Source organism: Schistocerca piceifrons, chromosome 1 (genome assembly GCF_021461385.2).
Source record: "Schistocerca piceifrons isolate TAMUIC-IGC-003096 chromosome 1, iqSchPice1.1, whole genome shotgun sequence".
Taxonomy (NCBI): Eukaryota; Metazoa; Arthropoda; class Insecta; order Orthoptera; family Acrididae; genus Schistocerca; species Schistocerca piceifrons.
Genome location: NC_060138.1, coordinates 184631163 through 184658399, shown reverse-complemented (window position 1 = coordinate 184658399; position 27237 = coordinate 184631163). Strand labels below are relative to the sequence as shown.

The 27237-nt window shown below is 37.8% G+C and overlaps 1 protein-coding gene across 1 annotated transcript in view; it reads left to right on the top strand.

Annotated features, from left to right (window-relative positions):
- Positions 1-27237, top strand: part of LOC124783727 (calcineurin-binding protein cabin-1-like) — a 252819-nt gene that overhangs the window by 92418 nt on the left and 133164 nt on the right. Inside the window, exons 11-16 of the mRNA XM_047254043.1 lie at positions 1333-1473; positions 9824-9995; positions 10724-10848; positions 12493-12682; positions 20248-20398; positions 22483-22621. Coding sequence (XP_047109999.1) covers positions 1333-1473; positions 9824-9995; positions 10724-10848; positions 12493-12682; positions 20248-20398; positions 22483-22621 — 918 coding nt within the window. The remainder of the gene's footprint in view (positions 1-1332; positions 1474-9823; positions 9996-10723; positions 10849-12492; positions 12683-20247; positions 20399-22482; positions 22622-27237) is intronic.

Here is a 27237-nt window from a genome sequence, read left to right as displayed (position 1 = left end):
ACAGTATGTGCAGTGCCAGAACTGCAGATATGTTTCATCATTCGTAAGTATTCCATTATTGCATTCCTTGTATATTGATTATTTCTGACAATTCTCTAAAACTTCAGTTTAATCTTCATAATTACTTAGTTGTGATCTGTCTATATCTGCACCTGGTTTACCTTACAATCCAGTATCTGATTTTAGAATCTTTGCCACACCATTACATAATCTAGCTGGCATCTTCCTATCTTTTCTGGGTCTTTCAAAGTACACCACCTCCACTTGTAAATGTTTGCACACTGTATTTGCTGTTAGTATGTAACATGTATAGCAAAACTCAAGGCCCCTTTTCCCCCTTATTTCTATTGGCGACCCATATTCTTCCCGTATTATGTAATTTTTTCTTCTAGCTTTTACAAAATAGTTGTTCAGTTCCCTAATGTTCTCTCTCTCTCTCTCTCTCTCTCTCTCTCTCTCTCTCTCTCTCTCTCTCCCCCCTTCTTCTGCTTTGATGTTGGCACATTTACCTAAACTACAAAGTGAACCCAAACTCCACCAACAAAAATTTTTTGTGTTATTCAGGAATAGTTTTTAAACATGTGTAAGGAACACTTAGTCTTCAGGGGCTTATTACAGTGAAATAATGTAATTTTGATTTATTTGATTTGTTATCCAAATTACCTTCGTTTCTGTGAAAATACCTTCACCATAGTGTAAAAACTTGTAATATGCAACTGCTAAAATGTAAAAATGTACCAAAACAACAGATGTAAAAGTACTGTGGTGTGGTTGCCATTGCTGGAAGAACAACTGAGCACAGTTTTTGTATTTTGGTAATCTTCCATTTCATTTAGTGAAGTCACACATGAAGTGCACATCTGCCAACTCTGAAGCAATAAACCCATAAGTACTGTATTGCACCACTGTTAACATACAGCCTACACTATAAGGAAAACAAACCCGAAACAAACACAGCAGTACTGAATGCAAGCTCAAAGCATTATTATTGCCAACAGCAAGTATCGTAATTATATGGAACAAGTTTGTTTCCAAACAAGACACACAGGGTGTACCGTTGACATTTGCACGGTGTATGTAGAATATTCACCACTGTTGGTGCAGTTACTCCTCATTCTCCTCCTCTCTTTAATTTCTATTTTTATGGCAGAATGTGTAATTGAGAATTATGGAGAAATGATACTAGAGTTTTGCATAACAGGTTGGTAAATGTTTCTCGAGATTCAGTGTGTCACATGTTTCCTTCGTAGGATGTAAAGTATGGAGAAATAAAGTACTTGATTATTAGATGTGTCTAAATAATATTCTTACATAACACTAATTGTTTTTCAGAGAACACGTTAACCACCCTTCAGTTTTTGCACAAGAAGAAAGCACTGATATGAAGGCAGATACATCAGCTACTATACTATATTTAGAAATCTGTCTCGACAAATCGCTGAATGATAAAACATCAAGAGATTATGAGCTACTGTAAGTGTTTTATTTTTGAATACAAACAACCATTATTTATATGTTGTAATGTTTGTTGTTACTGTTGTGTTTTAAGACCTAGTACTAGATGTTAACAGAAAAAGCTGATGCCTTGCACAGGTCAGTGAAAATTATTATAATTCAGCATTTTTATAAGACAAAATATATTTCTTAAATGTGGAACTTTTGAAATGGAAAATGATTTTTAACATATTATCTATGTTCATGTGGCTACTATTGCTAGCACAATAAGCCATTTTCAGACTCGGCAGACATTTAGTCACATCCTAACTTGATGTAACATGTGGCTAGCCATTTTTCTAAAAGTTATAAGAGCATTATCTTTATAGATCCTTCACCAATCTATGCTGGAGTCATAAGTATATCCTTACCATAAAAGACCTGCTACATTGCTAAGCATGTCACACATACAGTATTATAAGATGCCTCTGGTGAGAATTAAAGGATATGGCTTCTAAATTGTCTTCATAAATTACATCTAAATTGCCTTAGCAATTGAGTAAAGTCGAAGGGAGTTTTGATTTCTGCAAGTATTGTGATTGATACTTCTCAAAGCATAATATTTGTAGTGGAACAAGACATTCTAAGTAAGAAGTAGAAAGCTTCCCACCTGAAAAATCCATTGTCCATAGAGTAACATCACCTCATTTGTACATGGACATGGAAATGAAATTGCCTTACTGTTTGTGCTTGAAATGACTTAAGTAGATCTTCTGTATCCTACTGATGTTTGAGTTCATCTCCTTCGAAATAAAATTTTGTTGCATTACCACTGCCCACATTCCTCTAGTAAGGCAGAAATATTTGATCACAAAAAGCTGAAGATTTGAGATAAAAGGTGCAAGCCCATATGGTAATAACTCCTCCCTAATGGAGAAATATGCTATCTATTTGAGAACAAAAGATGGAGTAGTAAGCAATCTCAGTTTAAATTTATCTACAATACTGTCAGCAATATATCTGAAAATGATAATACACTATTTTACTGTACAAAAGTAGTGGAGATGCTGAGTTGCTGGTACGCACAATGAAAAGACTGTTGGAAAGTGAGCTTTCGGCCAACAAGGCTTTCTTCAAAATTAGACAAAACACCCCTCCCCCACAACACACACACACACACACACACACACACACACACACAGTGTCTCTGGCAGCTGAAGCCAGACAGCCAAAGACTGTGTGTGTGTGTGGTGTTGTGTTTTGTTGTCTAATTTCAAAGAGGCCTTGTGTTGAGCCCACTTCCCGACAGTCTTTTTGTCGTGGCTGTCTGTGACTCAGCATCATGGATTTTCCATTGTTTGATTATAATGCCAGTTAGATGAACAAAATAGATTAAGTTACCAAATTACTGCAGCAGCAGTAGTGCAGTTTCAGTTAACTAAATTAGATTTGGAATGCCATCCACTGTAGTGTAGGACTTTGTCTTGTGTTCTCTTAGAATACCTAATAAAGGAAAGAATCTCCACATAAATAAGAACTGAAACTGTTGTTTAATAGATGCTGCGGCAATTTTTGTCACAAGCAACAATAGCCAGTCAAGTCAAGCATATTTATTTAATTTCTTTTTCTTTCTTCAGAATAAATATTTGCAGAATCACCTAGTACATTGTTAAAATTATTTGTTAAATACTGTGTCTTTTGCTTCAGTTTTTAATAAAAGAATGAATCTGATCCATCTTTTCATTTTTAAAATTTGCATCTGTTGTCTAGGGGTTACAAATACAAATCTCCAGTTGATTCTTTCCATTAGCTCTTTTTACGTACCTGACATTATGAACAATATGAGTGCTTGTCCACGGAGTCTTTCACGGCGGCGCATTTGAATAAAATCTTCTCAGTTTTCAAGCCGCGTCAATTCAAATAAAGATCTCAAGCTTTCAGTGGTTAGCTCTAGCATCGTCTTCAGGGGTAAAACTACTGACTGCCGGAGCTTACACTATTTCCTGCTTATATACCTACGTTTAACGCCTCTGGCACCAATCGGAGTGGGCCAAAATGAAACATGCACGGAAGATGAGTTGGGCAGCTCATAGCAGCTCCGGCCTGCCGTGGGACCGAGTGACATGAGGTGGTACGAGGGTCCGAAGTCACATTTGAAACTGCCACTCCCGCCTCCCTAGAAGTGTTGAGCATCAGTCATTGCATCCTTTTGACATCCAAAGCCCGCCTCCACATCGTACTCAGTGTGTACCTCTAGTCTCTGTTGAAATTGTTGCTGTTCATTCTAATCTCAGATGCCTCTTTTATAATAGAGTCCTAGTATATTGACACATGAGCCAAGATTCTTGTGTTTTCAAACTGTATTTTGTGACCGAGCGAGGTGGCGCAGTGGTTAGCACACTTGAATCACATTCGGGAGGACGACGGTTCAATCCCGCGTCCGGCCATCCTGATTTAGGTTTTCCGTGATTTCCCTAGATCACTTCAGGCAAATGCCAGAATGGTTCCTTTGAAAGGGCACGGCCGATTTCCTTCCCCATCCTTCCCTAACCCTCCTCCTCCTCCTGTATTTTGTGACCGTTTTTGAGGCAATGCTCAGCTATGGCCAAATTGTCATTCACTTAATATGTTTCTTGTGCTCGGCACAACGTTCTGCAACTGAGCAAATTGTCTGGCCTGTATATAAGCCACCACACTCGCAAGGGACACCATACACATTGGGCACATGAAGAGCTATGTCATCTTTAACAGGGTGCAACATATATTGTATCTCCACAGTACATGTCCTAACTTGCTGCTCATTGTCCCACAGTATGGCAGGAAAGACGCCAGCTTGGCTTATTTTTCCGATTCACTAGGTGTCCTCCTTTGGTGACACCTGCAAGCATTCTCAATGTCTCTTTTGTTTTAGCCGGTCTCTCTGAACACTTGGCCTCAAGTGCTGCAATTCAGACTACAGGTGGTCGTCATCAGAAAGAAATTTAGCTCTGTGTTTTAATGTGTTCACGACGGCTTTCTTGTATACAGGGTGGTGAAAACTACTGGCATTCAAATATTGATCAATGTGCATCGGATTCACGTACACTGAATGACGAAGCCATATGGTAGCTTGCCGTTTCGATGGTAAATTTAATGTTGGGATGGACACCATTCATGTGATCCACTAACTGCTGCAGTGTATTTTCACGATGAGGCAATGTCAGGAAGGTGTCATTGAAGTACCTAAGGAAGCAAGATGGATGCTACACCACAGAGTTCAGAGCCTGCTCCTCAAAGTGCTCCATGAAGAAATTCACAAGTGCAGGAGACAGTGGTGAGCCCACTGCTGTGCCACCCGTCATTTCATAAAATTCATTGCAGTACAAGAAGTACATCGTCATTAGAACATGACGGAACAACTTGACTTTCCAGGTGGAAACTATTGGGCCAAAAGATCCAGCATGTCATGTACTGGCATCCTCGCAAAAAGGTGATACCACACCCACACTAACCATTACGTTGTTTCGACCTATTTTCATTTTTTTTGAGCATTTCAACAAACGTCTGCGAGTTTACAACATGGTGTTCACAATGACCAAGTTTTGGCGCCAGTTATCCTGCAAGATATTTTGCTGTCCATAGATGGGTGAGCTGATTACATTAACAGCAGGCCTGAGAGGAACATGTTCCTTATTTATCTTTGGGAGTCCATAAAGCCTGGGAGGTCTGGCAGCGCAAGGCATTAATTTTTTCACCATTTCATCTGGTAAACCAGATTCCTTTAATAATTTCCCTGTCTTTCTGAGTACGGCCTGTGTTGGATCGCAACTAAGCTTCCAGTATGCATCATCTTCTAACAAATGAAGCACCTTCAATTGGCACTCTTCAGTGATCAGAACCATGGTGGAATTTCCTTTGTCGGCTGGCAAGACAACCAAGTCGTCATTCTCACGCAGTAAGAGTAAGCCACGTCGTTCCTCCTGGCTAATATTTGATTTTGGTGGCTTAGCTTTTGACTGTATATGGCTGTTGGTTAGTCTGACGTCCTCAGCTGCATTGTGTGAGAGATGCCGATTGCACTGCTCTACTCCACTAATAATCTCCAAAATTGGCAGACATCATGGGACTGGTGAAAAATTAAGGACTTTACTCAGTACTGCCACAGAACCGTCTCCAGTTCTTGTTTGGAGAGATTAACAACTGTTCTGTGGCGCTTATCATTCCCGACGTCAGTTAAATCAGTCAAACTTGCTACACTGCTTAGACATTGTCTTGTACAAACTACGAGGGTTGCCGAGAAAGTAATGCACCACATTTTTTTTCTCAGCCAAAAACAATGCTATGAATGCGAAATGTTATGTATGTATCATTTGAAGTCTTCTGAGTGAGCGTGCCAAGTTTCTGTCACTTCCAACAGATAGCGTAGCTGCAGGACAGTTTCAAAATGGCATCTGTAGATGATGTACATTACAGACAATGTGCCGTCATTGAGTTTCTCACTGCAGAGAAAGAAACTGTGGGGAATATTCACAAACACTTGTGCAAACTTGATAGTGCATCTGCTGTCAACAGAAGTACAGCTAATCGCTGGGCACGGAGGGTGAGGTCATCAGAAGACGATTCGGCGGAGCTCCACAATTTGCAACAGACGGGGAGACCATCCACGGGTGTCGTGCTTGACATGTTGCAGGGAGCTGATTTTCTCATCCACAAAGACAGACGCATTATGACTCGGCAGTTGGCAGTGCATCTGTCAATCAGCAAAGGAAGTGTGGATACAATTGTTCGCACTCTTGGATATTCAAGAATGTATGGAAGATGGGTCCCACGGTGTCTAATGGTGGATCATGAATTGCACAGAAAAAACATTTGTCGTGATTTTGTTGCAATGTTTTGAAGCTGAGAGTAAGGTCTTCTTGTCCCGGATTGTGACAGATGATGAAACCTGGGTTCACTATTTGGAACCCGAAACAGAATGACAGTTGTTGTAATAGCACCATTCCCACTCCTCACAGAAGAAAAAAATTCAAAGCAACTGGGTCCACGGGTAAGGTCATGATCACTGTGTTTTGGGACTGTGAAAGTGTAATTCTCATTGATGTGATGCCAAGAGGTGCTAACATTAATTCGGAAGCATATGTCAACACATTAACAAAACTCCAGTGACTTTGGCACCAAAGCAACCCAGAAGATGTTTTGCTGCAACACAATAATGCTCGGCCCCGCAGAAGTCTGAGGACTGCTGAACACATCCCGAAACAGTGTTGGACAGTGTTACCCCATCCACCCTACAGTCCTGACCTAGCCCCCTCGACTTCCACTTGTTTGTTCCATTAAAGGATGCCATTTGTGGAAGACATTTTGAGAATGGTGAGGGGATGATTCACACAGTGAAGCACTGGCTCTGCTGCCAGGACAAGGATTGGTACCTACAGGGCATACACGCCCTTGTTTCACACTGGAAGGAGGTCTAGAATGGGATGGAGATTATGTGGAAAAATAGGGTGTGTAGATAAAACACCATTCTTTCGTGTGTGTAATTTGCATTATGTTCAATAAAGAATTGTTGAAGAAGAAGAAGAAAAGCATGGTGCATTACTTTCTGGGCAAGTCTCGTAGCACTCAGTTGTGCTGTCATGGATACGTGTATCCACACCCAATTGAATGGTACAAAGTTGATGACAAAAATTGGTGACTATCAAACAGATTTCTGGCATTAAGATCAAGCTCATATCTTGTCTGCTGTATCCGCTGTCTTACTACGGCGTGACTTGTCCTCTTCAAAATACTGTCCAATGCAGCAGTACCCATGTGGAGCTTAACTACAGCAAAACAATGAATTACCTCCTTGTCCCAGTAGCATTGTAAAAATGCTAAAGGAGTCAACAGATGTGATTTCTTTGTGCACAATTTTTCCAGCAGTCCCACACTGCTCATCACGTCCTCACCATAGAGGAAAATTTTGTGTCTTTGAAGCCTTTCGTGGCGTCATATTTTAATAAAATCTTCAGTTTTCAAGCTGTGTCAATTTAAATAAAATTCTCAAGCTTTCGATGGCTAGCTCCGCCATTGTTGTCAGTAGTAAAACTACTGGCTGCCAGAGCTGGAACTGTTTCCCACTTGTATACCTACAATTACGGCTGCTGGCACCAGTCAAAGAGGGCCAAAACAACACATGCACAGAAAGTGAGTTGGGCAGCTCATAGCAGCTCAAGTCTGTCAGTATTTTGTGACTGTTTTCGAGGTGATGCTCATATGGCCGATTTGTTGAGTTCCCTTCGCTTAATATGTATCTTGTATTCGGTACAAATGCTCTGCAACTGTGCAAATTGTCTGGCCCGTATAGATGCCACCACACTTGCAAGGGACCCCATACACACCAGGCACAGGGTGTAACATATATCGTATCTTGGAAGAGGGCCGGAACACTGGTCTCAATTCATGTCTCTGCAGTACATGTCCTAACTTGTTGCTCGTTGCCCCACAGTATGGCAGGAAAGCCGCTGGCTTGGCTTCCTCTGCCGATTCACGAAGCGTCCTTCTTCAGTGACAACTGAAAGTAATTTCTCTTTTGCTGTAGGCGTTCTTCCTAAACATGTGCCTCAAGTGCTGCAATTCAGAATGTAGGCGGTCGTCGTCAGAAAGAAATTTGGCTCTGTGTATTAACACGTTCAGGACAGCTTTCTTGTGTACAGTGTGGTGAAAACTACCAGTGTTCACAAATATCAATCAGTGTGTATTGGTTTCTTGCACACTGAATGACCTAGCCAGGCTCCTACCTTCCACCCAACTAAAACATCTAAGAATGGTTGCTTGCCATCTTGATGGTAAATTTAATGTTGGGATGGACACCATTCATTCCACAAACTGCTCTCAGTACTCTCTGATTGGTGCCAGCAGCTGTAGACATAGGTTTATAAGTGAGAAATAGTGCCAGCTCTGGCAGTCAGTAGTTTCACTCCTGATGACGATTGCGGAGCTAGCCATCAAAAACTTGAGAATTTTATTAGAATTGATGCAGCTTGAAAACTGAGAAGATTTTATTCAGTAAGAGTGCTTAATGAATCATGACTTGAACACTTTGTAATGGCTTTGATTATGTAAATGATTATGTGATATGCAGCTGCATTTGGGAGTGTTTCTTTCTTTCTTTTTTTTCCGCTGACTTACATGGATACTGGTGATGCCACAGGTTGGAAGAACTGTCATTACTCATTACTAATTCCTTTGAGTGAATGTGGTAGAGTGCTTCGAGAGCAAATGTTTTAAAGATGGTCGTTAAAAGAAGCTGTGGTCAAATCTTCAGCCACCCATAAAAATTTAGATTTTCCCCTGTTTCCTCTATATAATGCTTATATAGTCAAGATTTTTCCAATTGTTTGCCAGTTAGATAAAAACATGCAATATGACAATAAGTCTTTGGTTTTATTGTAACTAAATTGGCGAAGAAGGATTATACGGGATAAATTTTATTTTTTATACGATGCTTTTGATTTTGTTTTATCTTAGAGTTGATCTGCCTCCATGTGCTGTGGTATACTTGTTTTGCTATGCCTATGTTGAGAAAACAAGTATCAGAAAATTTCAGATTTTGCATATCATTGCTTTACCTTGTTTGAATGGAATGTTTATTATAGCATTTATGAACAAGAAAATTGTTGAACCGCGATGTATACAATAAAAGTGGATAGCTTTCAAACTAATGTTTCAAAGTGTAGTTGGTTCGTAATCTGAATTTTCTGTAGCCTAGTCTTCTTTAGTAGCTACCCATATCTCCTTTCTTTGTTTCATTGTCCCTAGATACTGAATGAGAAAATAGTTTTCCCTCTCTTATTTTTGGAGCCACTACAATTTGTAAATAAATTACTGTTATGAAATCAAAGTAAATAGATTTTTCATGAACAAGTTAATCACATTTGTTGAAGATTGCCTCCAAGTGGCATATATTTGATTGACATGTTAATCCTGCATGGTTAGATATTAACTGTGTGCAAGACTATTCTAAAAGTATATAACACAATGGATAAAAACATAAAATAATATTTTTATTTATTTTCTTTGGTGGTTTTCCAAGGCCCCTTCTGCTATTACCACTGACATTTTCTTCACTGACCCACCCGTCATATATGTGATCCACTTTTAATATTAAGTTCTTTGAGAAATCACTATAAATATTTACTAACTAACTATGCTCGCTCTGCAGTGAGGGTATGCGGCAAAAGTAGAACTGGTTTTTAGAAACACATTTTTCTAGCAGCACAGGTTCAACTTTCTCCTTGCTCACTGCTACTTATCCCCATGTTGTTAATTTACTGTTTGTGTCAGCATTCACTGAAATGCCTTGAAGTTAATTCTGTATATCCTTTTTGCATTTATTTATTTATTTATTTATTTTTTCACTTTTGTATAGCGCTGAGAAGTCACTCACAGCAGAAGGGCTTGGACAACTGACATTCCTGTCAATTCATGAGGATTTGTTTGGTTCTGGATACATGACATATGTTATGCGTATACTATGGATGAAAGCTCATCTGTATCTACATCTGGGAAATGTTGATATGGCAATACAGTCACTTGATACTGTAAGTATTAGAGCCAGGAAATTGATTTTGTGAATCATCGTGTAAATTCCAAAAGTTTTTGTTTGTTAAATGTGTATTTGTACTCACATCAGCATTTCTAAAAACTACAACACTAAAATATATTCATGTGACTGATATGAACTTTTTTCCATAGATTAGATACATTACTGTAAATAAATAAGAGTTATGAAAGAGAACATAATGTGACTTTGCAAATTCGGTATGGGCTGATGTTCCTACAAGTTGCAGTTGCAACCTAAACGTGATTGTATAAAACAGCAATACAGTCCTCCTGTTGGAGAGACTGAAGTGGAACTCCTCCAAAAAACACTATATTTTGCTGCTCTGCACTTCAGTGATGGTATTCACCTGTTCATGAGTGTCTTTGATGTCAGTGGTTTCTGAGCAAAGGAAGGCAGTGCAATGGCCACCAGCCCAGTGTGTAGTAGAGAACATGCCACCCTGTGAGATCCAGTACCTGCTCATCATTGGATACATCCCTCTTCTGTGTACTGGTTCCACATGCACAGCACTGTTGTAGCAAGGTGCAATGTACAAGTCAGAATGAGCACTTATTCTGTGCCATTCAAACTTGCTTGTGTTTTGATACTGCCCTCTTCACTTTCATATTTTTACTTAGTTTGATGTTTCTTCACCAAGTGAGCTTGAAAAACTGATTTTCTGTTTATACAGTGTTAGACATATAAATAAATTATTTCTGATTTCAGTTGTTATGTCATGTGGAGGGACTATCAGAAGAAGAACAGAAACAAAAAGTTTTGTTGCCAAACTGTCAACATCACAATGTCATTGCAAAAGATGGAGTGAGCAAATTGCTCACAACTCTTATCAGGTACAGTTTATGAAGAGTAAAAGTGGTGTTCCGAATGTTTAGCAATTACAGTCGTTAACATGGATTGTGATAAATTTGAAATTATCTCCACATATAAAATTTAGTTGTTCAAAGTTGCCATTCTCAAACTCGTTTTTGAATTCAAAGCATTTTCTCAGAAATAATTCAAAATAACTTTGGTGTAAGATTTTGTACCAATAATGTTTTTCTGGTTGTGGAATTTTTAATAATTGAAATCTATTATTATTCATTACTTAACCACTGATTATCAAAAAAAGTATCTAGGATACATAGTGTATTGAATACATTGATTTTTGTAAATACAAATACCTTTTCCCTCATGTTGTAACTGTATGGAATGTGAAATGTTGAACCACACGAACTGGTTTATGAGGTGGATGTACTTATGGGTGTGTCTCCGTTAAGTGACAATTTGTCTCAGTAACAGTGTGTTTTGTAGGAGAAAATCATATTTACAATAATTCTGAGGGTCAAATATGAATGTTAATAATACTTGAAGTGGAAGAAGAGGCCAAAATGGAAACAACTGGAGTAAGGCTGGCACTGTCATATTAGAAAACACTTCAGTTTTCTAAATTTCATAATTTGTAAGTGCTATGCACTCTTCCTGTACTCTTTCTTTTGCCTTACCATTGGTAGTGTGCATAATGAAGGGAAGCATAAAATGTGAGAACACATTGTAATCTATCAATTGACCTAAAAGTTTTGTGTTGTATTTTATGTTGGTTGATGACTGCAGAACTATCAATTAAAATTAATTATCATAAAACAGATCTTTCAAATTATAAAGTTGTTTTGTGTTCAGTGTGCTGTGAAAAATCAGGGACACACCCCACGGAAACAACCAAGCAAATCAAACGTCACTGAGCATTGCTTCAAATATAATTGTGAAATGAATTATAATGAGACCGGTATCTTAGTTCAAATTCCATATTTCTGGGACAGCATAATTAAGGAGTCTATCACACTAAAGATGCAGAAAACAATATAAAGAGGGATGGAGATTTCAATTTAAGCAAGACTTGTGGTGCAGCACTCGATTTATTAGGATCTCACCAGCCATCACATCAACCAGATCTGGAAAATGCTGAGAGAATTTGCATTTTGCAGAATATCAGTAAGAGCTTTGAAAACCAAAAGAACATCAAAAAGCATAGTGGGGATTGGGAATAGAACTTTGGTATAAGTGGTGGTGAGAGTCCCACTGTAGTTCAGTCTGGTTGGAGTCCAGGCAGTGAGTACACACAACAGCAAAACTCACACCACCTGTAGAAGACAACTAGATTGGTCATTAAATATTGTGCATAAAATGGAAACATTAACTTGGCAGAACACCCAGAACCAGACAGGTGACCGACCACCTTACTTGTTTAGCCAATTGTTTATATGTCTTCCTTTTCCCAACAATAGTTAATAAAATTCTTTTATTATTTAATGTTTTTCATTAAATTTCTTGCTTAACTATTACTGTAAGGGAAAAATATTGTTAATATTCTGCTTTTCTTTCTTAAACTCATCTCAATGTAGGTCTCTATTTAAGATTTATTCAAAACAGATTTCTTCCTGCAGCATGATACGAAATATTGGTATAAATCAGTGCTCTCACATTTATTTCCCATTTAGGAATCAGAGCCTTGGAGAAGTTCAGCGATTGTATGATGAACAACATTTTGAACAGTTAACAGAAATCCTACAAGAAACATTTCGTTATCAGCAACCCAGTAATGCTGTTGGTAGCCCTGAGAATTGCCCAGATCGTGCTACACAATTAGCAATGCTTATGGATGCACTGTGGCAGCTTAAAAAGTATCAGGTAAGTGTAACTACCTTGTGAAATTGCATACTATTACAAATAAATATAAACTTGTGCCTTCAATCAAAAAAAGAAATTTATTTAAAAAAATAAGTTTTCTACATTATTTTGTGTTTTGCGATATTTTAAATGTGTAGCCATTCTCAAGCAACTGCACAGACATCACAAAAAAACATAATTTGAATAAAAATTACAAAGAATAAGGTTATTTAAAGAGTCATTATACAGTTCATAAGATAACAAATTGAATAATAAATAATTTGACTAATAAATCGAGATTCTAAGGCTGTACATCAAATGGTATGAAATGATTAACAGAAATATCTCTGGCCAACCAACTTACTAGTGTGCCAACAGATTGTTACAAAGTTAGCTGAAATATCTCCTGATAACTGTGCAGTGGTCAGTCACAAACAATGCATCTAATGGTTGTAGCACATTCGAACACTTCCCACTGTGTCTTATGACATTGATGGACCACAAGTGAAGAAGAGAAAGAAAATAATTCTTAGCTTACATCTTGTTCTTAGCAAAGTTCTGCTTTTTTGGGTGGGGGAGGGTAGAATTACCCATAAAACTCCAGCAGACCAGGCTTTCATCATGTTAGCTTCAGTAGGTTTATGCTGAAAAAAAAGTTAGAATTATCTTTCATCTTTTGGCGCATCAAGAAGAAATGTGTATAGTCATCACTTATAGTTGAGTTAATTCGCCAGTGACTAATTGCAACTGGGTCAATGATCTCAAAAAAGGTAAATGCATTTCTGCTCCGTGTAAGAACAAAAATATTTTTGAATTGTAAAACATAGCAACCATAACAAAATTTCTCATTTACATGTACTATTCTGTTATTCACTACAAAACCTGTTAGACTTCTAATAATTAAGTTTTTGTTATTTACAATGTTTACTGATACATATTTGTGGATTCAGTCAATGTAATAAATCATTACAATATTGTTACAAATGATTTTGTTCATCAGTACACATCTTACCCTGTAGCAGGCCTGGAAAAAAAGGGAGAGCTAGTTACAAGATGTCTTCTGTTATAAAGTAATTTTCACAGATCTTGTTTTATCCAAATATTGAGTACCTGTTGCTTGTATTGATCTTTCATCTTTGGGATTTTCAATCCCTTTTAAACTATGTGGCTGTCACCTGTCTGTGTTACGCACCTTGCATCTGGCATCAGAAAAACATAGTGGCTGGTTCCTGACAGACCACTAGAATGCACCTTCTTCTGCTTCTTTAAAGATGAAAGTGTCAATATGTGATAAGAAAATGAAAACATGCACAAGAAACATGAAATATAGAGTGTGATACCAACTGAGTAGGTTGTAACCTTAAAAGAGCAAGCATTGGTTATAGTCACCAGAATAAAAAGAGTGCTTACAATGCTTAACCAGTTACCTACAGGTGTTTTAGGTTACAGTCCTATAATTTCATGGAGAGTCCATGGTTGGCCTATAAGTATAGGTTGAGCTGTTTACTGCTCAAATTACACAGTTGGCAATAGTTGAGAACTAATAATGTTGAATACAGGTGTTTTCAGTATAACAGAACGCTGAATATAAGAAACAGAAATTATTTTTTGTTTGTATAATTTAGAAAATAAAATCTTGTCATAGGATTTCCACACTTTCTCATACAAACTTGCCTTCTGGTCCCCACCTCCTCTCTTTCTCCTTTGCCTCCTCTTTTTCTTCCTCTCAAAGACATCAGTGTTATCATAGCTAAAAGGTAAATTGTAAGAGGTAGTCAAATGAATCAACATAAATATTTTGTATCCAAACAGTGTAATTTTGTTTCCAAAACAATCATCATGAGAGTTTAGGCATATATCCTTCCTGCTCACCAAATACATTACACCTTGCTAATACGATTGCTGGCTACTGTATGTGCTACTGGTTCATTGTCTTAATCATGTCTCTTTCTGTCAAAGTAAGTGCACTCTTACATAATCCGTTAGTCTGCAGCAATTTTGAAAGTCAACTAGTGACAAGTTGACACTTTATGGTTGTACCTAAGTGATGTGTGGCTGTGTTGGAAAACAAGCTCTTTTCTATGGTATTCAGAGAAACTTATACTGGGAGGTAGAATTCAGATGGCCCCTGTAGTTTGGTTTGGCAGGCACTTAGGTTTGAGTCAGGCTGTAGAATATGCGCAAGTTCTTAATTGCACTATTCACTGCATTTCTCTTCTTCTTAATCCATATTTATGTCTTAATCCTGTAATCTCTTGACTGAAGCTCACACATTGCGTACAAGTGTAGCTACTATCACTGACTGCCTACTTTCTGACATCTCCACCTTCATCTTTGTCTCTCCTCTTCCTCACACTGTTGGATCCCTCTCAACCTTTGGTCTGAATGACCTCCCCTCTCCTTTCTAATCTTCCCCAGTTTGCCATCTTTTTTTCCCAGAGGCAGGAACTAGCAGTTCCAAAAAGCTGGATAGTTTCGTTCTTCATGCGTGTGTCTGTCAACAGTAGGAATGGGCTAAACAGTGACTTCTTGATATCACTGATTTCTGTGAATGCTACTTTCTGGTAACTGCAATTTTTAGTTGTGCTCTGTCACAGTTTAAAATCACAACTTGTATTCCTCCACACTGTGCCAACAATAAAACGTGATTTCATTGACTTCTGCAAGTTCTGCGATTTATCACCGAAAATGATACACTGTCATCAGTTGCAAGCAACAACTGAAAGGTGCTGGAAAGTGTGTGTGCTATCTGGTATATCTAACCAGGTGAACTGTGTCAATGCAACAGAATGATATGTTCTTACTTGTGAAGTGTGCAGACAGTATGTCATAGAAGTTGTTATACGGTTTTAAACAGATGATAAATAAATCTGAATGGACTGTGACTGAATAATGAATTGAAGTTTGTGTTGGGGAGGGCACTCGGCTTAGGTAGTTCGTGCAGCAATGTTGACCATTGTGCTGTGGTAGTGTAATGATTAGCATTTCTGCCTAGCAAGCAAGAAGACCCAGGTTCGAGTCCCCACTGCAGCAGAAATTTTAATTCATTTCGTCTGCTTCGATTATGATCATAAATAAAAATTCCATTCTCTGCTTGCTAAAGCCACCCCACACCCGTAAATTTTCTGCCAAGTTGTTATTGATAAAGACTTGGTTATGTGTTTTAAGGTTGATGGTATGCAAGTGAAAGAGTTAAAAGCTGACGTCAAAAATAGTTTAAGTGCAATATTTGAATACACACAAAAGTTTACCTGCATGTTATAGTGTTCAGAAAATAGCTAAGTTATGTAGTGGACACCCCCTCACATTTTTCATAGTTTATGTATGAAATATACACATCAAAATACTTGTCGAAACCTTGTACCTTACGTTATATGCGTTTTCTGAATTTACCATGTGGTTTTAATTTTTATGGTGAAAATCTTTCAACTGAATTATTACTTTTCTATCTAACCTAGACTTCGGGCTATGCTGTTGATTAGTCCAAATAACTTTTCCGTGTTGGAGATCACGGTCATGTAGAAGATTTGAAAGGATGTCGTATTTGCCATAGACTGCAGAGATTATTTTATTTCACAGTTGCAATTTCAGCCTTAGGCCATTATTGTGCAGTACTGAAAAAGCTAAGAAATATAATAAATATAAATTGCATGAACTTGCCATGTATATAGTAGTATATTCCAAGAATGGCAAAAATAACATATCACTTATATTTTGCTTCAACACCTGTCAAACTTAAAAAAAGACTTATAAAACAAGCGTTATAAGTGCCCCCAACGTTTTCTATTATGTCGGATCTTTTTTGTACGTGATAACAAAGGAGAATCCTGTACATCCCACACAATTTATCTTTTATTTTATTTTTTGAGTGTATCCTGTCTTGTGTAATATATTTCAGCAGTTCCACATAATATTGTGTAATTACTTTTTAGACCTTTCTCGGTAACATTCTAAGCACTATAAAATTGTATGATTACATATGCATGCTTTTCTTTTGCATAATTATATTGCATTTCACATGTTAGATTTTGGAAAAAGAGAGAGAGAGAGAGAGAGAGAGAGAGAGAGAGAGACATATCCTGTGTTTACTAGGGAGAACACTGTAAAAGACAATTCTCATTATGTGTCTCTTTTTAATTCGTGAACATTTTGTGCCTTCTGTGTTCTTTCATCACGAGCAATGTATACGAATGCAAATTGATGTGAAAGATCAGTGTTGAAATGCTTGTATGGGCACCCAAGCCACTGTAAGTCCATTATGAGAGATAATATACACATTTCGAAGCCACTCTGTTATAAAAAATCATCCTGTCCAATACTTTTGTACTGTATGACTGTATCATTACAATGGACCGGAAGATGTAGTATCTAATTTTGGCTAAATTCGCATCTATTTTTTTGCAAAATTCCTGCTTATTTTTGTTGAAATTTGCATGTATTTTGTGAATTTTTTTCTTTGTCTGTAGATGATCAGACGAACAAATTTAAAAGTGAAGATAAACAAATTATTGGTTCTTTGAAATTGCCTGTTAAAAAAAGTGCTCATTGGGAACTTTTTGACTGGAATGTTTGCTTTTGGAAAAACTTTTCAACACCTTTTTCTTCCTAAATGCCTTTTGTTTTCTTCGTTTGGCTGTATTTAAGCATTCAAAAATGATTGTTCTGTTGAAAAGCAGCAGCCTTTTCCCACCAATTAAGTGAATGTGTCCGTGATATAAGATGTTTCTGGACATTATTTGTCTTTTCCCACCCAATATGAAGATTTAAAAAATCTGCAGAGTACTAATTCCAACCTTTTGTGGGCATTCATAGTGCTACCACCCATGCTTGACAACACTAGAGATAGAAATGATGAGGCACTTAGAGCAGAAGTAGAACTGAATGTACAACAAGTAGACTTTAATGTTAGGGAAATTTCAGCGCCATTGAAAAAAGTTACAGATTTTGTTTTCCAGTTGCCATAGTGCAGACAGCGGGTGCTGTAGGCTTTAGTTACAGATGGCTGTGAGTGTAAACAGACTAGAATTTTGACTGCCATAGGGGAAGCAGCAGTGTGGGGCAACAAACCCCACCTCCATTTTGTTGGACAGTAGCCTACATCAGAACTGACACATTGTCACAGGGGTCGTCTATCTCTTCTGATGTTGTAACAGTCATAATCGAAATCCGTGATGGACCAGAATTAGTTGCCTCACTTATTTCAAAATAAGAAAAGAAAATAGCGAGCAACACACAACACAAAGCATTTCGTAATGGTTATGCGCAATTGCTTGTTGAAGTAAACAGAGTATTGTTAATAATGTAGTTCAGGCTCCACCTTTGGCGGTGTTTGATGCAACTGCACTTCAAAACATCCATCACCTAATTTGCCACCTTAAAACTGCCCACATTATCCTATCTTATGAGCTTTTGTTAACAAACAAAACATACATGTTTCTGTCTTACAAAATGTTAGGTCCCAAGGCAGGCTGCTATGTTGCATTACACCATGTACATCTTAAACAGACCATTCAACTGTCCACAGTTGGCATGGCACCGGATCACTGATCGCATTGATACATCATTACGTTAGTACACTCTAATTCTGCAAGTAGGTTCTTGCACACATTATCTTTCCAAATTGGGTTTCACCAGATGATGTACAATGCCAGTAACTGCTCACATTTTCAATGTTGTATACAGAAAATAAAGCTATTTCAAACTATCCCTGATGAATAACTCATCTGGGTGCAATTCACTATGAAACAGTGTCTATTAAGTAATCTCGCATTTCCGCATTTTGAGGCAGAATTCGTATCTACATCGCATTTATTGCAAAATGCGATTTTTTTCTGGTCCCTAATTATTATATAGAAAGATGTATTTTTTCCAGCAAATGTAAAATGACGTGATACTATGCCTACAGTTGTTCTTGCTGGAATGTGCTGTTTCTGAAAATAGCAGAGAAAAGATGACTTACAAATGTATTTTCACCAACTGCCTCAGTTCACATATAAAAAGGGTGTATGAACATCAGTTTATTGTGATTTGGGTCCGCCTCGATAGCTGAGTGATCAGCGTGGTGGAATGCCATTGCAAGGGGGCCCAGGTTTGATTCCCGACTGGGTTGGAGATTTTTCTCTGCTCAGGAACTGGGTGTTGTGTTGTCTTCATCACCATCTCATCCCCATTGACACACAACACGCTGAAGAGGCATCAACTCAGAAGACTTGCACGAGGCGATCTGTCTACCCTATGGGAGGCCCTAGCCACATGAAATTTTTCGTAGAGCAGATTAGCTTAGTATATAAGTTGTTTGACCATAATAAGGTAACACTCCCATAGCATGAGACAGAGGTTCTTAGAACAAAGCACGAATGTCGGTCAACAGATGGCACTACATTGAATGTTAAATGCTAATTTTAGTTGCTACTTGTGACTTCTAGTTGCAACATGTCATTGACATCACAACCAAACTTTATAGTATGAAACACATTACTTAGAAAGAAGGAAGAACTTCAGCAACAGATGGCACATGGCATTGAATGTTAAATGATACTCTTAGCTGCTACCTGAAACTTCTAGCTATGACTGAAATTGCAGGCAAATACAGCAAAGTTGTTGTTGTGAATACTGTGACTTCTCAATCTCTGTGATTTGTAACAGATACATGATTTCTTGCCCACCTCTGTATGCAGTACTGCAATTCCACCTCCTTGAGAGCAGTACTGACTAGCAATTCTATCTCCTTCTATTTTTACAGTTTTTGCACGAGATATTTTTTTTAAAAAGAAATTAATATAAAATAAATTGGTGATTCTTTATTGATGATTCTTTATTGATGATTCTGTAGGTGCTCAAGTGACTAGCAACACTCCCCGCTCTCTCGCTCCACATTTTCAGAAACTAAAATAGAGACTGTACGTGTGTTCATGATCCATTGTAACTCTTACAGTAAGATATTTCTCTGTTGAACCCAATATAAAACGAGCATGAAAGATTTGACAGGAGAATGAAAGCTGGACACGGTCTACTGAGAGGAAAGAAAACAGTGTCTGGCTAGTGAGAAGTAAGAAAAAGTATCAGTTGTTAGAAATAACTGTGTACAATAAAGACTGAGAAGAAATATTGTTAACGAACATGCTAAGAGAAATTGATTGATATAGCATAAGCAGAGTATAACTTGCAGGTGGAGAAAATTACAGTTTATTTTAATTTTGAGGTCTTCCGCTTTTCACTCTTTCTCTCACATTCTTTCTGCCATGCCTCATCTTGATTTCTCTGCCTGTCTTGCTTTTCTCTTTCCCGTTAAATGTTGACCTTGAATTTTGACACTGCCCCATTTTTTAACCATTTTTCTCTCTCCAAATGTGTCATTACTTTTGTTCTTCGGCTGCGTAGCGAACCAATTATTATTATTATTATTATTATTGTTGTTGTGGTAATGACTGGTGCTGTTCAATATCTGCCGGTAATATGGGTGGTGAATTGTTTTTTTGCACTGGTCCACTTTTTCTATATATTGGTTAGATCCATAAACCAGGAAAACGGTTTAGTCTTTTATTTGTTTTGCTGATACTGTAGCAACAATTATTTCAAATTTTCAGGAATGTTTCTACTGGGGTGAAGCATGCTGCAATGAAGCATTTCAGAAATACCTTGGCTCAGAAGACAAGGAGCAACAAAAATGGGCCACAACCATAGAGAAGCTACTTGCTGGTTTGGAATCCTGTGTGACCAAGGCTGGACTCTCTGTTGGTTGGTAGTTAATTGTTACGCTTATGAATTTTGCTTTCTGTTCTGTTTCTTAGTACTGTTAACTGGAAATTGCCATTCATTGTAGTTCTGCCTTTTCATGTCCAGCAAAATGACTGCATATTGCTGAGTCACTTACTGGAAAGGAAAATCATAGCCAAATCCACAGGAACAGATACTGAATGTTCAGCATATGCTTTGAAAACGAACATTTTTCTTCAGAAAAAATATGGGTAAGGAGAGGATTGGGACAAATGGGGGAGAATGCTATGGAAGCTGGTGCCAGGAGAAAGTGTTTGTGAAACAATTTATGAGTGAGCTTTGTCTTGTTAGAGTGATAATTAAATGTGTTTTGCATTGACCTGAAGACAGAATGGCTAACATTCTTTAGATACCATGCTGTTCTGTGGGGCTGCCCTAAGACTCGACACTTTTTAACATTTGTGTAAGTGACATCATACACAGTGTAAACAAAAAACTGCCACGGGTGTAAAATTACTCAAAAATAAAGTTTCAAACATATGATTATAAGTAGATGATGTTATAATAGAACAAGAAAATAAAGCTGAACTGCAACATTCCATATACCATCTTAATGGTCTGTGAGTGTGGCATATTACGCAAGAAAAATAAAAATAATGGCATACTGAGGAAAAGACCTACTAAGATCCAAAGTAGTCATTAACAACAAAAATACAGAATAAACCTCCACCTTTAGTTACTTAATATATGATATTAGCAAAAATAAAGATAGCCACTGTAAAAAAAAAAAAAAAAAAAAAAAAAAAAAAAAAAAATAATCAGGGCAACGTGTGGCCAGACTGGAATTACGTATGGATGTGAGAGCTGGGTGCCAACACAGAACAACGTCTAGATTGCAGAGCTTTGAACTGCTAAGAACAATAAAAGGATGTGAAAGTGAACCAAAGGTCACAAATAAAACTACAAGAGACGTATTGAAAATAGAATCAGTGAACACATGAAAGAAAGAACACAGAAACAGATAGGGGACACATGTAAAGAGAAGAAGCTTGTGATGATGTGGTGGTGATATGATGATACTACTTCTACTGCTGCTGATGATGATGATTGTCTTATAGTGTTATCTTCTGTGGCAGTGCAGCCAAGGTCAAAGAAGTATTTATTGTACTGAATGATACTGTGACAATTTGTGTAAAGATGATAACCAAATACCTTGTAGAAGCTCATCGGGGACATTGAGATTCTTACACTCACATACCAACACAGTTACTCTCTAATGGTATATATGATTAATAATAATAGAGTTAATTTAGGACAAGCTATAAAATTCACAATCACAATACAAGAATTAAAAATAAGTTACTTGTGGACTATGTACCCTTGTTGAGGGTTTGGAATGGAGTTTTATATTCATTGCAAAAGTCTCCAAGTGGTTGTCAGTAACATCAGTCAGTAAACTGGAAAAGAACTAGATATTCAGACAAAGTAAAAGAAAGAGTTCCTTATTATCGTTCTTCCTATAATTTATTAGAAAATATGGACCTGGGGGGGGGGGGGGGGGTAAATTTTGATTGTATCATACAGCTTATTAACTTTGGCAGTGTGTATACTGCTGATAGTATTCTCTGAAATCAGAAATGCTTAGTTAATACTTAATATGAATCAAGAGGTAAAAACAATAGAGTACTGTAGGAGGAAGAGCAATACCTTTTTTTCAGAATCACAACTTTTGTTATATGAGAATGATTCCCGTAATTCGTGAATGTGTTAGTGCCAGTCATAATTGTTCCTAGTCTTTATTAAGGAAGTACCATGCAGTACTACCTTCTGCCTTCTGCTATTAATTTGACTTGTTCCTTGTCCCTGATGGTCCTTGTTTTTATGTGATCTAGTTACAAGAGATTGGATTAAATCTTGTACATACCAGTAAAGTTAGTTAAGAGTGCTGTATTTGTCTGCTTATTTTATGTCACGATCTCGTAACAAGATTGTATATTTTATTCTTTATACGGATTGTGTGTGTGTGTGTGTGTGTGTGTGTGTGTGTGTGTGTGTGTGTGTGTCCTTTTTTACTACAGTTTTACATTTTATCCAATGTTTGAAAGTTGACAGCCCCAGGTTACCAAGATTAGTACAAAATTTGATGCACATGTTGTGCCACCAATTGGAAGCACCTGAAACTGCTGTAGAAATGCCTATTGAGACTGTGACACCATGGATTTTGTTGCAACAGATAATTCAATGGTAAGTTTAATGTAGCAAGTATTTTAAAAACTACATATTGAACAGGTAATAGAGGGGGAAAAAAACAAGGGGAAAGGTCGGATAAGAACACATAAATATTCAATAAATCATTAATTGAAGACAAATTGAAAACTTAACTAGGGGAGATGGTAAAAAAAGATAATTTTATTATTATTGTAAGGGAAGTCCTTGGTGGAATATAAATAATGGAGGAAGTATAGATAACAACTTAAAGTTGCTTTGAGTCATTGGCAGCTGAGCTGTCAGATGAATCCCTCTTCATGGCTGATGCACACAGACACTTGCATTGCTACGGCTACACTGTCTCAGGCAACTGCAGCACGACTGCAGTAGATGTTATATTGGGTGAAGTGGACGAGATGAGAAATTAGGCAGGTAGCCACCTCTTTCCCTACTCCGACTGCACCCTATGCACCCACCCACCTTCTGCCTGCTTCCTAAAATCCATAAACTAACCATCCAACCCCCCCCCCCTCCCGCCGCCGCCACCACCACCACCACCACCACCACCACCACCACCCAATTGCAGCTCATTACTGTGGTCTCGCAGAAAAGATCTCTGCTCTCGTTGAATAAACCCTACACTCTGTTACCAACAGTCTAGCATCCCACATCATTGAGTGAAACCATTTCACAGAATTGTATTTGCTTTGGGATTACAGCCTTGTTCAATTTTTTTAAATAATGTAATGTTCACCATAGATTATATTATTTGACAGTTTTCACACATCGCAATTTTGACAGTAGATCATTGTCAAGTGGTAAGCTGCAGTTGGTATATACACTAAACATACATTCCACGGACAAAAGGCATGTATGTTTCACGTTACATCCGTGTGTGTGTGTGTGTGTGTGTGTGTGTGTGTGTGTGTGTGTGTGTGTGTGTGTGTTTACTTATCATTGTGATAAGTGTGATAGTCTTCGTTTCTCCATTCCCTAAAGCTTAGCACCTAAGGGTATATTTGTAGGTGCTGTGCTGCCAGAGGTACCTAATTACCCCCTGTTTTTGATCAGTGTGGTGTACATTATGGACTATTGCGGGAACCAAGTATCTAGTTTCAAGAAACTTAATCCCTTCTTTTACATACTGATAAAGTTAGTTAAGGATGCTGTTTTATATGCTTGTTTTGTGTGATGATCTCATATTAAGATTATGATTTTTATCCTTTATGCAGATGGTGTATGTGACAAATGCTGAAGTGAGCCATGAAAGCTCAAAATTTTACTCAGTTTATTTAAGTTGATACCTACTGTTGTTCAGCATGTGAATAATTTTTGTTATTCCTCAATCCAGATTGTTATGTACCTAATATGAAACAGTCACTAGAATGTCTGACTTTAGTGTATATACTGGTATTGAGTGCAGCTTACACTTGACAGTGACCTAAGATAAAAATTCTAATCATGGAAATTGTGTTGTGTTACTTTCTCGCCACTGTTGATGCCACCCCCATATACTCTAATCCTCCACTCCCATGGCCTCCCCCCCTGTAGGCTTGCTGCTGTCAAACGTTACCTCTAGCAATGTCCTACTGTTAACTGTACAGCAAGAAATATTATGTAAGATATAGCAAAAGTAGCTATTTCTTTACAACAAATGAACTTCTGAATGGTTGTTCCCACACTGAAAATGTTCACTTGGAATGATCGAACTTCTTTTTCATTGCACAAACACGTGGAATATACAGGGTGTAAATTTTAATTTGAAAAACAAGAATAATTCAAAAAATAAGCTTCACACAAAAAAATGTGTAGAATCCAAAGTTGATTATTTTGGAGGGGGACGTCTGCTGGTGCTAAAATTAGCCCACCACTCCAGCCGCCAATGAGTGGGGTGGGAGGCAGATTTAAAATTTCAAATGGAAACCCCCATTTTTTATTGCAGAATCAGATTCTACATAAAAAGGTACGTACATTTTGTCTTAAACATTTGTTTTGATTCTTGGTAGTTGGCACTGTAATTCAAGAAAATCCATGTTATCATTTTTGCTTGGAAAGTGGTTACGGATAAATAAAAAATACTTATTTAGTTCGTAAATTTTGATTCACTAAAACTAAAACTCTTCCTCTCTCCCCATAGAGTGGGGTTTGAGAGAGAGGAATTAGAGTTTTACAAATGTTGACCCAAATATTAATTTTTTCCGTAGAGTCCGATAAGTTTTGTTTGTTTCATGGTCATGAAGCCACACAACTTTTAATTATCAAATAAATCATCTGACTAGCCAACTAACCAACCAAACATCCTACTTACTAATGAGTGAACTCATTAACTCACAGAGTAAACAAAGTAAAAGACTAACTGAGGAAAAGACTAACCCACTCGCTAACTAAAGATGAACGTATTCCCGTTCAAGATTTGGTGGTCCTGAAAAGGAACGATTGGTTTCGTTTTATTGTTGATTATTTGCAAATACTTGCAAGTAAACGAATTTCAGGGTGCTTGTTTCTAGTGAGTCCTCCGCCTCTTGGCCTGCTTGTTGTCCGTAAATCCCTTGCATCTCACCGTTTTATGAAATCAAGTGTTCAAAATGATGACCTCCAACTTCGATGCATTTATTGACTCATGCTGTAAATCCCTGCACATATCTTGATAACATGTCTGGTGTAATTGCAGCGCAAGCATCTCTTATTCTTTGCATCATGTTTTCATTAGTGGTAGGCGTTTCATGATAAACAATATCTTTTAGATAACCCCATAAGAAAAAATCTGGCAAGGTAAGGTCAGGTGATTTGGCTTGCCAATTCACAGGACTTGCCCTGCCGATCCAGCGATCATGAGAAAGTCGATCTATGTAGTACATCGCATGATGCTAATGAATACTGTGCCGGATAGGCCTTCAACTAGATCTGGCAGTTCATTTTCAAGTAAGTTCCGATATTTGTTGCCATTCAAATTACCGTTGATAAAATATGGACCTATCAGTTTATCGTCAATTATACCACACCAAACATTAACTGACCAAGGTCTCCACTGAACTGCCCAGCGATGAAAATTAGACGGTTTTGGAAGTCACCACCATGTAGTTCCGGATGCTTGGGTACACGGTATGGATGAAAGTTATGGAGCTTCAGGATTTTCCAAACACTAATGTGTGAAATTCCTGATTGCCTTGATATTTCTCTTGTGCTATCAAGTGGATTATGAGCCACAGCAGCTAGGACTGCCACTTGATTGTTTCCTCCACAAACAGTAGCTGCACAGGTTCTTTTTTTCTGGTTCACACTACCTTCCGCAGAAAATTTTATAACAACTCAAACCGTGATCATACTTGGCCAGGAAAACGCTGCGCATAAAGCGTGACTGCATTGTCAAAATTTCTCCCACTTTCTCCATAAATGTACACCATCTCAATTTTTTCTTCCACAGAAAGATAATTCATAATGACATATGCCACCTATTAATCTCAAGAGAGATAAGATAAGGGGCATCGAGAAAGGCAGGGTTAGAATTTCTGTGAGCGAGAAGTGGCTCGTTCAGCGTAATTTTGCCTAGCAATACTAACTCCGCATCAGACGTGACTGGTACCGAGCAAAAGCCGCGAACACAGTCGCACCTAGTAATCAAACATAATTCGCTCAAAAGACAATCATTGTAAATGATGTATTGCTGTCTGAATACTCAGATGGGTAAAAGATATAGTGTGTTTATTACATTAGTACTTATAGTTTCTAAATCCAAGTCTTGTTACAAGAAAGGGTGAATTTCTCATCCCTGCACTACCTGTCTGCGTCACTCTGAAACTTTATGCTGCTCATCAGCAAAGGCTGGATAAGAGCATCGATTATCGATCAGGGCAGAGTGAGATATCGATTATCGTACATAATTCTAAAAATGTAAACGACGTAACAGCCGCGATATTCCGAAATAAAATAAAGATGTGAACCATGTGATTTAAGTCAATAAATTTATGAATGTCATTTTCTATGTTTTTCCATCTGAAACTAAAAGACTCAAACTAAGCAAGCACCCCAGTTATGAGACTTCTTGACAAACAAGAGTGATTACTCCGAATCTAATAAAAAATTAGGTTCGTGAGTCAGTTAGGTTTTTAGTTAATGAGTTCACTTGTTAGTTAGTTGGATGTTTGGTTGGTTAGTTAGCTAGTCAGATGATTTGTTTGATAGTTAAAAGTTGTATGGCCTCATGACCACAAAACAAACAAAATTTATTGGAATCTGTGGAAAAAATTAATAATTGGGTCAACATTTGTAAAACTCTAATTCCTCTCTCTCAAACCCCACCCTATGGGGAGAGAGGGAGAGTTTTAGTTTTATCGAATCAAAATTTACAAACTAAATAAGTATTTTTTATTTATCTATAACCATTTTCCACCCAAAAGTGAGAACATGGATTTTCTTGAATTACAGTGCCAACTACCAAGGATTAAAACAAATGTTTATGACAAAATGTACGTAACTTCCTGGCAGATTAAAACTGTGTGCCGGACCGAGACTCAAACTCGGGACCTTTGCCTTTCGCGGGCAAGTGCTCTACCAACTGAGCTACCCAAGCACGACTCACGCCCCATCCTCACATCCCCCAGGCTGTGGCTAAGCCATGTCTCCGCTATATCCTTTCTTTCGGGAGTGCTAGT